Source organism: Crinia signifera, chromosome 2 (genome assembly GCF_055691185.1).
Source record: "Crinia signifera chromosome 2, ASM5569118v1, whole genome shotgun sequence".
Taxonomy (NCBI): Eukaryota; Metazoa; Chordata; class Amphibia; order Anura; family Myobatrachidae; genus Crinia; species Crinia signifera.
The window spans coordinates 46,205,038-46,220,259 of record NC_139218.1 but is presented as its reverse complement, the minus strand read 5'-3'; the positions used below and the strand labels follow the sequence as shown (position 1 = coordinate 46,220,259).

At 51.1% G+C, this 15,222-nt stretch overlaps 2 protein-coding genes and 1 pseudogene across 2 annotated transcripts in view; 1 reads left to right on the top strand and 2 right to left on the bottom strand.

Moving 5' to 3' along the window:
- Window positions 1-576: 576 nt before the first annotated feature.
- The window catches only part of RIOX2 (ribosomal oxygenase 2), a 64,606-nt gene continuing 49,960 nt past the window's right edge, over window positions 577-15,222 (top strand). Inside the window, exon 1 of the mRNA XM_083171957.1 lies at window positions 577-630. The gene's annotated coding sequence lies outside the window, so the exon portion shown is untranslated. The remainder of the gene's footprint in view (window positions 631-15,222) is intronic.
- On the bottom strand, window positions 9,132-10,562 carry LOC146058390 (uncharacterized). Its single transcript, XM_083170674.1, has one exon. It carries the CDS (start codon window positions 10,560-10,562, stop codon window positions 9,132-9,134), a length of 1,431 nt encoding a protein of 476 aa, XP_083026800.1.
- Window positions 11,144-11,250, bottom strand: LOC146060847 (U2 spliceosomal RNA; annotated as a pseudogene).

The window sequence follows — 15,222 nt, the reverse complement described above, 5'->3', positions numbered from 1 at the left end:
AAGCTCTGGCGGGTCTCGAACCCGCAGCAGCCCAGGCTTCCCAGGCGAGGGACTAAGGACGCACGCCACTGCGCCAGCCAACCATAGTACGCTTCTCCGTGTAACTCGAAGCTACATTGCAGTGACGTCATTCATGCTGTGCTGCATCATTGCTGCCACCTATTGGCAGCTGCTGGAACTACAACTGGAATGTTGATGAATTAATAGCACGCGCTGAGCTCCGCTAAAATTCCCATTCATTTCCCCCTGCTGCTGCTAATTTCTAAACTTGGGGCAGAGTCTCTGCTACTGCAGCTGCTGCTGTGACGTGGGAGACATTATTACCTTAGAGAATGGAGGCTTCTGGAACAGGTTCGTGGTGAGATAAGCAGGGAGGGGGACATTTAACTCCCAGCAGGTTGTGTGTACATGAATATTATACAACATAATACAAAGAAATGTACTCAGACTGCACTTGGAGACTGCAGCCACTAGGTGTCTCCCTACAGAGCAGCAGGATCTCCCGGGAGCCTCAGGACAGGAAGCATTGCTGATCTGCTGAGTGCAAGCTTACACGTGTGTGCTGTAATCCTGTGCCTGGGACAATCTGAGGTTATAGGGACGGGTATATTACAGCCGGTGCCAGTCCAGGTGAGGGCATGCAGCCACTAGCTAGCACGTTATACAGCTTAGCACTGCTATCTCCTATAATGTGTCTCAGGTATACACTGTACACCTGTCACACAAGTTTGCATTGTCTTCTGTACTTTGTATTTTTTTTTATATTTTTAAAGAGAAATGTATAATCTATTACAAGGCTCCTCAGTAGCAGAAGTATGTGCATACAAAGTGTTGAGGGCAGGCTGAATGGGCCACATTGTTCTTAACTGATATCACAGTCTATGTGTCTATGTCATGTCAAACAGCAGATTTATTTGTATTTTAGATTAGACTATCCACAGTTGCAGTGATGAATCTGGTGTAGGGAACAATGGGGCAGATGCATATATTAAGCCAGGTGAACAGAGTAAGCACCAACCAATCAAATCCCTACTGTCATTTTTTCACAGCTGATTGGCTGATGCATTATCAGTCACCTTCCACTTTATCACTTCATCAGGCTTAATACATTTACCCCAACATGTACAGTGAGTGATCTGCGGATTCCTGAGATAACATCACTTATTAACATACAGGTACAGTAGCGTGTATGCTGTATCCTGATCGCACACTTCCTTAGTTCTGATTTGCATTAGAAACATTTATTCTAACTTCTGCATGGTTGCTATAATAAGGAGTGGACACACCTGATGTATTAAAGTGACGCAGGGATTTATTCAGCAATATGGGACAAAGCAATGGTGTTCTGCAAACCATCTGCTTCTATCAATCAAACAGAATAGCTATACTTGAACACAGTTGAGTTAATTAGTACCTCAGTTATTTGGATTTAGCCATCTGTGCTCAAGTATGGATGTGACTAAAACCTGTACTGTTAGTCTGCCTTGGGGACCATGGTCGGGAGCACCTGCTTTATAGTTATTAATAGTTCCAAGGTTACTTTAGAGCTTGTTTGAACGCACTTTTCAGCTGTGAGATTACCTTGCAGCTAGGGTTGCCAATTCCGGGATCAGGATAGACTGATCCTGGGATTTGGCCCCACAATTTCCAGGACTGGAGTTTCCAATCCTGGGATTTTGGGATTAGATTGTGCATGCACAGTCTAATGCCGGGCCATGTCTCTTAGACACTGCCCGGCTGTTACCAATCATGGCGTTGCAGCTCTGCGCAGCGTTGCGTGGTCAGAGGTCACGCTGCATATGCCACACCCCCGCACCTGTCCGCACTGCTGGCGTCCAGGCACTGTTGCCCTCTTCCCCACTTCCGGTTGCACCACCTGCTCATGTAAGTAAATGTGCGAGGTGCCTGGTGTTAGGGCTGTGGGTGCTTATTTTATTTATTTATTTTATTTCCTTTCCGAATACAACCTAATGCAAGGAACTTGAAAAAAGTTATCCTTCTAAATGAGCCATTATACTGTATCCCTAATGTAATATATAATGATATCAGAAGTTTGGTTGACTATACTGCTGTATCTCCACAGGACAAGCTATGGCACATTATGGAGAAGCTGGAGTGTTACTTTGGCACACTAGTTGGGTGTAATGTTTATATCACCCCATCGGAATCCCAGGGGCTGCCCGCTCACCATGATTATGTTGAGGTAAATCATTTCATGTCATGCAAATCACCTGTTTTCTGTGTTTTATTTAGATGCTTTTGACTGGCAAGGAACAATAGCTGCTACACACTAGTAGATACAATAGTAGATCAATGATCTGCAAATATATATATACAGACGGTTAGGGCAGCGTGCGCTCTCTCTCCCCTGTCTCTCGCTGATGCGCTCTGTCTCCCCTGTCTCTTGCTCCTGCGCTCTCTCTCCCCCAGTCTCTCACTGACGTGCTGACCCGATCTCTCTACCACTGTCTCTCGCTGACGAGCTCTCTCCCCCCTGTCTCTCGCTGACGCGCTCTCTCCCCCCTGTCTCTTGCTGACGCGCTCTCTCCCCCCTGTCTCTCGCTGACGCGCTCTCTCCCCCCTGTCTCTCGCTGACGCGCTCTCTCCCCCCTGTCTCTCGCTGACGCGCTCTCTCCCCCCTGTCTCTCGCTGACGCGCTCTCTCCCCCCTGTCTCTCGCTGACGCGCTCTCTCCCCACTGTCACTCGCTGACGCGCTCTCTCCCCCTGTCTCTCGCTGACGAGCTCTCTCCCACTGTCTCTCGCTGACGCGCTCTCTCCCCCTGTCTCTCGCTGACGCGCTCTCTCCCCACTGTCACTCGCTGACGCGCTCTCTCCCCCTGTCTCTCGCTGACGCGCTCTCTTCCCCCCTGTCTCTCGCTGACGCGCTCTCTCTACCCCTGTCTCTCGCTGAAGCGCTCTCTCTACCCCTGTCTCTCGCTGACGCGTTCTCTCTCTCCCCCTGTCTCTCGCTGACGCGCTCTGTCTCTCGCTGACGCGCTCTCTCTCTCCCCCTGTCTCTCGCTGACGCGCTCTCTCTCTCCCTGTCTCCTGCTCCCTGTCCCCGCACCACCATTGTCATATACATACCCGAGTCATCCACATATGTTTTTGACATTATTTGCATGTACTGTTACAAAGAATAATTAGAAGACTAAAACTGAAAAAGGCAGGAGATTATGGTGTGGCGTGTGCCAATAGATGGTGGTAGGCATGTGTGATTGGCGGTGTTGGACACACCCAATAGGTGGTGCTAGACAAACCCGTTTGATGGTGCACCCCCTAATAAAATGTGCTGAGCGTGCCTATGGCTGGTACGAGTGCTTTTCGATCACCCATTTTTTGGTCCTTGTCTGCTTTGCTACCACTGATGGACTCCAAATCCCAGCAATCGCTGGAAAGCCAATCTTTACCCAAGGCGGAGTCATTACAGTCAATAATCCACGCACTAGTGGATGGCAGGGCATGCCATAGCGCCTGTCGGCTGAAAAAAAAGTGAAAAACCCCATGTCGAACTTTTGACTGTCGACCTTCCCCAATGTCGACCTAACCCATGTCGACCTTCAGTCATGTCGACCTAGTGGTATCGACCTAATGCTTGTCGACCTAGTTACTGTAGACCTAGTGACCGTATCCCCCATGAAGACACCACATGTGACCGAATGGCGAAATCTGACTGGCAGCATTGCAGGATGACGAGAGTACCCTGGGACTTGTAGTTCCCGTAACAGCTGACAAGCCGTGGGTTGTAAGGACCCATGTTGTCTGAACTCCCTCTGTAGATTTAGCTCCGGATCATTCAGCGGTCAGTAAAAAATCCCCCTGTGATGTTCCCGGCCATTGCGGAACATGAGAAGAGTGACATGATAGTGGCAGATAAATGAGATGATGATTGTGAGGAGGGGCATGGAATGTAAGTAGTGTGTTTGTGATCCGGAGGAAAGAAAAAGGCGAGTGTGTTGCCAAGGCATAGTGGGCGATTATTTAGCGTGATGAACAGACTGGTGGCGACAGCATCAGCCGCGGACGGTTGGTTCTTGCTCTGTATTTATGGCTCCGCAAAAGCCTCCGTCAGTACTCTCGTAGTGACACATTTAGAGGTGCTCAGCTACGCTCACTGCTGCCCTTATTCCCTCCTCAAGCATCCACCAACTCTGCCTGCACCCCTCTATTTTCATCCATTTGCTCAATTCGCCACAAAATCTCTCCTAAACCTCATTTCATCAATATGCGCGCACAACCGACAAATGGCCTTCCAGGGGCGTGGCTACGGTTGTCAGCACCCAAGGAGCTCCACTCTCTCTCTCTCAGCCGTCGCAGCAGAGCTCCGCCTTTTTTCACACTATACACTGAGTCACAATGATTGTGTTTCAACCTGCTACGGCAGAAGCTGCAAGTTGTGCCGTTTTGTGATTGGCAGGGTGGAAGCGACTCCATCTTTGGGTTGGCACTCCATGTTGGGATTGGCAGGGACTGTGTTAGCCATATGTAAGTGCGACCTCTTGATGTTGGAATCATAGACGTGCGCACATTGAGTGTTAGGGGTGCACAGGCATCCCCCCCTAATGCTGTGCTGTGCCCACCCTTATTAACACATCCCTGCCGCTAGCAATACCTGTTACCAAAGATGTTTGGTTTTTTGGAACTGTATTCCATTTAAAGAAGTGTCAAGTAATCAGATATGTGTGTTTGCATTGCTAATTGGACTAGACCATTGTCATATACATACCCGAGTCATCCATGTATGTTTTTGACATTATTTGCATGTACTGTTACAAAGAATAATTAGAAGACTAAAACTGAAAAAGGCAGGAGATTATGGTGTGGCGTTTGCCAATAGATGGTGGTAGGCATGTGTGATTGGTGGTGTTGGACACACCCAATAGGCGGTGCTAGATATGCCCAATAGGTGGTGCTAGATATGCCCAATAGGCGGTGCTAGATATGCCCAATAGGTGGTGCTAGACAAACCCGTTTGATGGTGCACCCCCTAATAAAATGTGCTGAGTGCGCCTATGGCTGGTACGAGTGCTTTTCGATCACCCATTTTTTGGTCCTTATCTGCTTTGCTACCACTGATGGACTCCAAATCCCAGCAATCGCTGGAAAGCCAATCTTTACCCAAGGCGGAGTCATTACAGTCAATAATCCATGCACTAGTGGATGGCAGGGCATGCAATACCGCCTGTCGGCACCTGTCGGCTGAAAAAAAAGTGAAAAACCCCATGTCGAACTTTTGACTGTCGACCTTCCCCAATGTCGACCTAGTGGCCTGTCGACCTAACCCATGTCGACCTTCAGTCATGTTTTTTGATTGAAAAGGCAAATCTTTATTGTACATAAAGAAAGCAAAAAACAGACGGTAACATTCAGACATATATACTGTGTCGCAGCACAGCCAAAACACAGCACACATGCAAAACTGTATAGTACATTTCATGAAATACAGTATAAGAAATCAAATACCATAAGACATGCTATGCACTATGCATTCTAACCTTAAACAATCATTGACTATGGATAAGACTATGGGTGGAGGGGAGGGGGATGAGGGAGGGGGAGTCACGTTGCCCGAAGCTTTATTGACCAGACAGACACATATAAGGGGAGGGCAATAAATAGACAGGACATCAATAAAACAACAGACATCGTAAAATGGGGGAGTGGGGCCACGTCACAGTTCTTATCACTCAGTTCAATGGGGAAAGGGCCAGAAGAAGGGGGGGGTTAGTCCTCTTCTTCCTCAGGGCTATCCCGGATGGAGTAGTCTCTGAGCAGGCTGTGGATCAGCCTGCGGCAGTCCTGCACGGACATCCTCTCCCTCCTCATAATGAGGCGATTCCTGGCAAACCACACAGCGTCCTTAAAACAGTTTATAAGGCGCCAGGCTTCCTGGGTCGCCCCAACAGTGTGTGTGCCGGGGAACAGTCCGTAAAGCACCGAATGGTACGATAGGTGGCTCCTGGGCACACAGTCCTTAAACTCAGTCTCTAGGGCATCCAGCAGCAACTGTGCATAGGTGCAGTCCCAGAAGAGGTGCATAGATGTTTCCTCGCGAACGAGGCACCAGGGACAATGTCTGTACCTACACAAGTTTCGGGAGTGCATGAATGACCGGAGAGGCAAACCCCCCTGGATGGCCATCCATGACAAGTCTTTATGTCTATTAGTCAGTCTCTTGGATGCCACGTACTCCCAGACAAACTTAACAGTTGCCGCCGGGAGCCCTGGGATCGATTCCATAGTGTCTTTGGCTCTGATGAGCTTGTGGACAGTTTTTGGCTTCCACAAGTCGGGTTTCAATCCCTCCAGTTGGTGTTCCCTCACAAACTTGGACACGTCCAGGTAAAACCACGGAGTGGTCCAGTTGTAAGGGATGGAGCTGTCCCACTTGTCCCATTTAAGGGTCCTCCACAGTGGTAGGAGGAAGAAGCGGGACATGGAGTTCCCCGCAGAGCCGGCACAACTGTCAATCAAAGTTCTGCGGATGCACGTACATACAAAGAAGGCTCTCAGCATAGTTGGAATGTCTGGAATGCCTTTGCCACCTTTGAGGGGATCCTTGTACATAATGCTCCGCTTCACTCTGTCCATTTTGGAGCCCCAGATGAAGTGGAAAGTGGCCCGGGTAATGGCCTTGCAGACCGCAGTTGGCGGCGGCCAGGCCTGGGCTGTGTACTGCAGGACGGGAAGGATCTCGTTCCGCAGCACAAGGGCTTTCCCTTCGATGGAAAGGTCTCTGAGGCTCCACAGTCCAATTTTCTGTCTCACTGTAGCAAGTTTCTCATCCCAGCACTTCCGGGCGGCTCCATCATCACCGAACCAGACACCCAGAATTTTGATGAGGTCCGGTTTGACGGTAAATGGGAAAGGAGCCGAGGATGACAGGTGCCAGTTTCCGAAGAGCATGGCTTCTGACTTCCCGCAGTTGACTTTTGCCCCCGAAGCACGGCCGAAGTCCTCACAGGTCTGGACGAGTGCTGCCACCGAGCGTTGATCCGCGCAGAAGACAGTGACGTCGTCCATGTACAGCGAGCACTTGGCCACTGGGTGGTCTGGACCTGGTGCGGTGATCCCTCTAATCTCTGGATTCTGTCTGATGGATAGGGCCAGGAGCTCTATAACACAAACAAAAAGAAGAGGTGAAAGAGGGCAGCCTTGTCTGACCCCAGAGAGGACCGGAAAGGGGTCAGTCTTCCAGCCGTTCACCAACACCGTGCTGTGGATATCAAGGTACATAAGGTTAACATACGAACAAAACAATTCACCAAGACCAAATTTTCGCAGCACCTTACCCATCAGCTCATGAGAGACACGGTCAAAGGCCTTTTCCTGATCAAGACTGATCAGGGCCGTGCGCACATTACGATCTTTCACGTAATGGACCGTGTCCCTGAGGAGGGCAAGGCTGTCTGCGATCCTGCGGCCTGGTATACCACAGGTCTGATCCGGATGAACAATCTGTCCGATGACAGCCTTCAGCCTATTGGCCAGTACCTTGGCGAGGATCTTGTAGTCCACGTTCAGAAGAGAGATGGGCCTCCAATTTTTCAGCTCACATCTCTCCCCCTTCCGCTTATACAAGATCGTGATCATCCCTTCCCTCAGCGAAGGAGGCATTTTTCCCTCCACCACCATCTCCTCATACAGCTCGAGCAGGTCCGGGCCGATTAGATCCCACAGCGCTACATAGAGCTCAGCTGGGAGACCATCGTTACCTGGAGTCCTGCCTTGCCTAAAGGATTTGGTGGCAGAGAATACCTCCTCCAGCATCAGGGGAGCGTCCAGCGCCGATCTGCCTGCAGGATCAATAGGGTTAGTGATACCTGACAGGAACTTGTCGGCCATGTCGTTGTCAGTCGTCTTAGGGGAGTAGAGGTCGCTGTAGTAGTCGCGGACGACCTTCATCACGCCCTCCTTCCCCTGTCTGGGAATGCCATTCTCATCTCGCAGCTCGGTCAGGGGCGTGTGGCCAGAGTGGAGTTTCCTGAAAAAGAAAGAAGAACACGTCTCACCCTTCTCCAGATTCTCCACCTTGGAACGGAAGATGATACGTCTGGACTCCTCCTCAAAGTGCCTTTTCAGGCTCTTTTTGGTCTCATCCAGGTCGTCCTTCACGTCCCAGCCGCACCGCTGGAGGTCCACCAGGGACTGGAGCTCACGCTGCAGATTTCTGAGGTTCCTCTTACGGTCGCATGCCTGGATACGCCCTTTGACCTGAAAGAAACTGCGGATGTTAGATTTGGCATATTCCCACCAGTCAGACATACAGTCAAAATAACATTTGTCATTTTTCCATGTGATGTAGGCATCCTTAAGTTCAGCCAATACCTCCTCCCTTTCCAGCAGTGCACAGTTCAACTTCCAGGAGCCTGGGCCAGATGGAAAACCATGGCCCAGGATTCCTTGGAAGAGAATGGCCCTGTGGTCAGAGAAGAAGCAGGGAACCATAGAATGCCTAACCTGCTGCACTGCCCGGGAGGTGAACACAAAGTCAATGCGGGAACGCACAGAGCCATCGGGGCGGCTCCACGTGAAATTCACGGAGCCGGCCCCCATGGAGCCCACAGCGTCCCGCAGTGACGCTTCGGCCACCATTTCCCGGAGCAGATTGGACGTGATGTCCAACTTCGCAGAGTTGCAGGTGCTTCGTCCATCCCCTTCGATCGGGCAGTTGAAGTCTCCAGCCATCACTACAGCCCTGGTGGTGGCGAGCTGGGTCCGCAGGGTCTGGAATAGTTCCAAACGCTCATTCTTGATAGGTGAAGCGTACACGCAGATAAGCCTGATAGGCTCCCCTGCCCAGGAGCCGTCTACGACAATTAACCTGCCGCAGACAAGCTCCTGAACAGAATCCAGCGTGAAGAGGCTCCCCCTGATCAGAATGGCTACCCCTGCAGACTTACACTCACCTCCACCGGACCAGTAGGACGGGCCATGGGACCACTGCCGGGCCAGGTGCTTGTAGGACCTGGAGAAAGGGAGAGAGCATTCCTGCAACATGTATACATCACATTTCTGAAAGTCAAGGAAAGTAAAAACAGACTGTCTCCTAGCCTTATCCTTAATGCTCCTCACATTAATGGTAAGAATATTAAAAGCTACCATCTGTTAAGAGAAAGGTCGGGTTAGGTTACGATACATTTACGTTACCACTCCCATCGGGGGGCGCAGCTTCCGGCTCTGCAGCTGGATCACCTTCATGGGCTGGTTCCGTAATGCCAAGCAGCTGGTCGATGTCGCTGTCGCAGACAAGTTCAGTTGGCCCAAACTCATCGTAACATTCCACCAAGGCCGCCATCTCCTCCTCGAGGGAGGGGGCGGGCTGGGGTGGTTCCACCGACTCAACTGCTGCCTTTTTGGAAGTTTCCGGGTCGGCAGCTGGGCTCTCCAACACCTTCCTCTTCCGTCTCAGCGGGGTCGGACCTGCAGGGGCAAGGGGTGGGAACTCCTCCTCGGAGAGGAGAGGGACAGAGGGGGTGGAGGGTAGAGGGGTGGGTTGGGCAGGAGGTCGGGAGGGTGAGGGAGGGGTGTGAGCAGCAGCGGAGGGGGGTGCTGTCACAGAGGGAGGTAGGGGAGGAGGGGTGGGAATGACAGGGGCAGAGGAGGGTTTCTTACCACCTTGTCTCTGCGGCTTCGGCTTCGGCTGTTTCTGTACCGGCTGGGGAGGTACCATGGGGGTAGCTCCCTTCACTGCTGCAGCGTAGGACCTCGCTCTGTCAGGGCATGCCTTGTAGAGGTGATCTCCTTTGCCGCACAGGTTGCAGACGAGCTTCGTGGGGCAGTCCTTTGTCTCGTGGCCGGCCACGTGACAGAACTTGCATGCCGAGACCTTGCACTCTCTTCCCACGTGGTCTTTCCCACTGCACTTTCGACAGGTGCGTGGTTGATCCGCGTAGTAGATGAGTCCAGCGGTTCCCCCCAGGGAGAAGCACTGTTTGAGGTGCTTGACTCCGTCTGGGCACGAAGTGTCCTTGTGGAGCCTGACCACCACCGACCACTTTCCGTCCCAGAGCCCGTTGCTCAGCAGGACCCTTGTGGGGTCCCTGATGACCGTGCAGGATCTGCTCAGGAACGTGACGATGTCTTTGGCAGGCACATGTGGACTTCGCATTGAAACCATCAACCGCCTCTCCTCTCTTTGAATAGGGCAGTTGCCCACAAAGCGAGAGAGAGTGGAATCAGGCTTCGCCGCTTTCACCGCCTCCCAATACCTCTTGCAGATGGCAATGGTGGCGAAGGTGACATAAAAGATCCCCTTGATGAAGGTCTGGGTGCTGAGGACTTCGGGGGCCGAGAATCCTTGGTCCAGGACCATCATCTTGCCGAATTGCACCAGCGAAAGGTCCGGCACCCGTCCGTCCACGTCCTTCAGCTTCATCACCACGGTTTGCCTCATCCAGGGTTCCAGGGCTGGGGTAGCCTTGGAGCCATCCCTGGCGGGCACCGCTGGTGGTGTCCCTGAAGGGGGGCAGGAGCTGGGGCCGGCCACATTTGCTGGGGTTTCGGCCGGGGACTTGCCCTTCTTCCCGGCGAGGGGGGCTGGAGCGGAGGCTGTGGCCATCCTTCCGGCTTCTCGGGGCAAAAGGGTCTTTTCCGGGACCCCGGCAGGAGGGGAAGGAGGAGATCTCTTCAGAGGGCAGAGCAACACAAGTCTAACCCTCCAAGGTGGCTAGAGAGCGATGCACGGCTTCAGAGGGCAGAGCAAAGCAAGTCTAACCCTCCACGGAGGCTGGGGAGCGTTGCAGAGCTTCGGAGGGCAGAGCAGAAAGTCTGACCCTCGGTGGCGGCTCCGGAGCGGTGGAAGGCTTCAGAGGGCAGAGCAGAAAAGTCTGACCCTCCTAGGCAGCTCGGGAGTGCTGCAAGGCTTCGAGAGGGCAGAGCAAACAAGTCTGCCTCTCCCAGGTGGCTAGGGTGCGTTGATCTCCCTCCTTAGGCGAAATCCTCTTCTCCTCGCAGTCGGGGGCGGAGCTTCTTCCTCGGCGTCGAGAGGCGGAGGGGTCGGCAGTCGCTTCGGAGGGCAGAGCAGACAAGTCTGACCCTCAGTCTTCTTCGCCGGCTTCTCCCTCTTCAGCGATGTCTTCTCCTCCTCGCAGTCTCGACGTCTTCGCTCTTTCGCTCTCTCGGCCAGCAGCGGTAGCCCTGAGAAGGACCGTTGTCGGTCCAAGAAACAAGGAGCAGAGCTGCCTCTCAGAATGAACTGATAAGAACAGATACTACACTTGATCTTAGCCAAAAGGCCGAGAAGCGATCTTCAGTCATGTTGACCTAGTTACTGGAGACCTAGTGACCGTATCCCCCATGAAGACACCACATGTGACCCGAATGGCGAAATCTGACTGGCAGCATTGCAAGATGAGGAGAGTACCCTGGGACTTGTAGTTCCCGTAACAGCTGACAAGCCGTGGGTTGTAAGGACCCATGTTGTCTGAACTCCCTCTGTAGATTTAGCTCCGGATCATTCAGCGGTCAGTAGAAAATCCCCCTGTGATGTTCCCGGCCATTGCGGAACATGAGAAGAGTGACATGATAGTGGCAGATAAATGAGATGATGATTGTGAGGAGGGGCATGGATTGTAAGTAGTGTGTTTGTGATCCGGAGGAAAGAAAAAGGCGAGTGTGTTGCCAAGGCATAGTGGGCGATTATTTAGCGTGATGAACAGACTGGTGGCGACAGCATCAGCCGCGGACGGTTGGTTCTTGCTCTGTATTTATGGCTCCGCAAAAGCCTCCGTCAGTACTCTCGTAGTGACACATTTAGAGGTGCTCAGCTACGCTCACTGCTGCCCTTATTCCCTCCTCAAGCATCCACCAACTCTGCCTGCACCCCTCTATTTTCATCCATTTGCTCAATTCGACACAAAATCTCTCCTAAACCTCATTTCATCAATATGCGCGCACAACCGACAAATGGCCTTCCAGGGGCGTGGCTACGGTTGTCAGCACCCAAGGAGCTCCACTCTCTCTCTCTCAGCCGTCGCAGCAGAGCTCCGCCTTTTTTCACACTATACACTGAGTCACAATGATTGTGTTTCAACCTGCTACGGCAGAAGCTGCAAGTTGTGCCGTTTTGTGATTGGCAGGGTGGAAGCGACTCCATCTTTGGGTTGGCACTCCATGTTGGGATTGGCAGGGACTGTGTTAGCCATATGTAAGTGCGACCTCTTGATGTTGGAATCATAGACGTGCGCACATTGAGTGTTAGGGGTGCACAGGCATCCCCCCCTAATGCTGTGCTGTGCCCACCCTTATTAACACATCCCTGCCGCTAGCAATACCTGTTACCAAAGATGTTTGGTTTTTTGGAACTGTATTCCATTTAAAGAAGTGTCAAGTAATCAGATATGTGTGTTTGCATTGCTAATTGGACTAGACCATTGTCAAATACATAACCGAGTCATCCATGTATGTTTTTGACATTATTTGCATGTACTGTTACAAAGAATAATTAGAAGACTAAAACTGAAAAAGGCAGGAGATTATGGTGTGGCGTTTGCCAATAGATGGTGGTAGGCATGTGTGATTGGTGGTGTTGGACACACCCAATAGGCGGTGCTAGATATGCCCAATAGGTGGTGCTAGATATGCCCAATAGGCGGTGCTAGATATGCCCAATAGGTGGTGCTAGACAAACCCGTTTGATGGTGCACCCCCTAATAAAATGTGCTGAGCGCGCCTATGGCTGGTACGAGTGCTTTTCGATCACCCATTTTTTGGTCCTTGTCTGCTTTGCTACCACTGATGGACTCCAAATCCCAGCAATCGCTGGAAAGCCAATCTTTACCCAAGGCGGAGTCATTACAGTCAATAATCCAAGCACTAGTGGATGGCAGGGCATGCAATACCGCCTGTCGGCACGGCTGAAAAAAAAGTGAAAAACCCCATGTCGAACTTTTGACTGTCGACCTTCCCCAATGTCGACCTAGTGGCCTGTCGACCTAACCCATGTCGACCTTCAGTCATGTTGACCTAGTTACTGGAGACCTAGTGACCGTATCCCCCATGAAGACACCACATGTGACCCGAATGGCGAAATCTGACTGGCAGCATTGCAAGATGAGGAGAGTACCCTGGGACTTGTAGTTCCCGTAACAGCTGACAAGCCGTGGGTTGTAAGGACCCATGTTGTCTGAACTCCCTCTGTAGATTTAGCTCCGGATCATTCAGCGGTCAGTAGAAAATCCCCCTGTGATGTTCCCGGCCATTGCGGAACATGAGAAGAGTGACATGATAGTGGCAGATAAATGAGATGATGATTGTGAGGAGGGGCATGGAATGTAAGTAGTGTGTTTGTGATCCGGAGGAAAGAAAAAGGCGAGTGTGTTGCCAAGGCATAGTGGGCGATTACGGACGGTTGGTTCATGCTCTGTATTTATGGCTCCGCAAAAGCCTCCGTCAGTACTCTCGTAGTGACACATTTAGAGGTGCTCAGCTACGCTCACTGCTGCCCTTATTCCCTCCTCAAGCATCCACCAACTCTGCCTGCACCCCTCTATTTTCATCCATTTGCTCAATTCGACACAAAATCTCTCCTAAACCTCATTTCATCAATATGCGCGCACAACCGACAAATGGCCTTCCAGGGGCGTGGCTACGGTTGTCAGCACCCAAGGAGCTCCTCTCTCTCTCTCTCTCTCTCTCTCTCTCAGCCATTGCAGCAGAGCTCCGCCTTTTTTCACACTATACACTGAGTCACAATGATTGTGTTTCAACCTGCTACGGCAGAAGCTGCAAGTTGTGCCGTTTTGTGATTGGCAGGGTGGAAGCGACTCCATTTTTGGGTTGGCACTCCTTGTTGGGATTGGCAGGGACTGTGTTAGCCATGTGTAAGTGCGACCTCTTGATGTTGGAATCATAGACGTGCGCACATTGAGTGTTAGGGGTGCACAGGCATCCCCCCCTAATGCTGTGCTGTGCCCACCCTTATTAACACATCCCTGCCGCTAGCAATACCTGTTACCAAAGATGTTTGGTTTTTTGGAACTGTATTCCATTTAAAGAAGCGTCCAGTAATCAGTTATGTGTGTTTGCATTGCTAATTGGACTAGACCATTGTCATATACATACCCGAGTCATCCATGTATGTTTTTGACATTATTTGCATGTACTTTTACAAAGAATAATTAGAAGACTAAAACTGAAAAAGGAAGGAGATTATGGTGTGGCGTGTGCCAATACATGGTGGTAGGCATGTGTGATTGGTGGTGTTGGACACACCCAATAGGCGGTGCTAGATATGCCCAATAGGTGGTGCTAGATATGCCCAATAGGCGGTGCTAGATATGCCCAATAGGTGGTGCTAGACAAACCCGTTGGATGGTGCACCCCCTAATAAAATGTGCTGAGTGCGCCTATGGCTGGTACGAGTGCTTTTCGATCACCCATTTTTTGGTCCTTATCTGCTTTGCTACCACTGATGGACTCCAAATCCCAGCAATCGCTGGAAAGCCAATCTTTACCCAAGGCGGAGTCATTACAGTCAATAATCCACGCACTAGTGGATGGCAGGGCATGCAATACCGCCTGTCGGCACCTGTCGGCTGAAAAAAAAGTGAAAAACCCCATGTCGAACTTTTGACTGTCGACCTTCCCCAATGTCGACCTAACGCTTGTGTCGACCTAGTGGCCTGTCGACCTAACCCATGTCGACCTTCAGTCATGTTTTTTTGATTGAAAAGGCAAATCTTTATCATACATAAAGAAAGCAAAAAACAGACGGTAACATTTAGGCATATATACTGTGTCGCAGCACAGCCAAAACACAGCACACATGCAAAAACTGTATAGTACATTTCATGAAATACAGCATAAGAAATCAAATACCATAAGACATGGTATGCACTATGCATTCTAACCTTAAACAATCATTGACTATGGATAAGACTATGGGTGGAGGGGAGGTGGATGAGGGAGGGGGAGTCACGTTGCCCAAAGCTTTATTGACCAGACAGACACATATAAGAGGAGGGCAATAAATAGACAGGACATCAATAAAACAACAGACATCGTGAAATGGGGGAGTGGGGCCACGTCACAGTTCTTATCACTCAGTCAGAGCCGGCCCTAGCCTAAATGACGCCCTAGACAAGATTTTGGCTGGTGCCCCCTAGCACCACCAGTAGTTCCGCCTCTGACCCTGCTCCCCTTTCCCAGCACCATCAACCCTCATCATAGCAGTCATAATTTTGGTGCTCCTACCCGCAATATTTAAATAGAAACAGTGC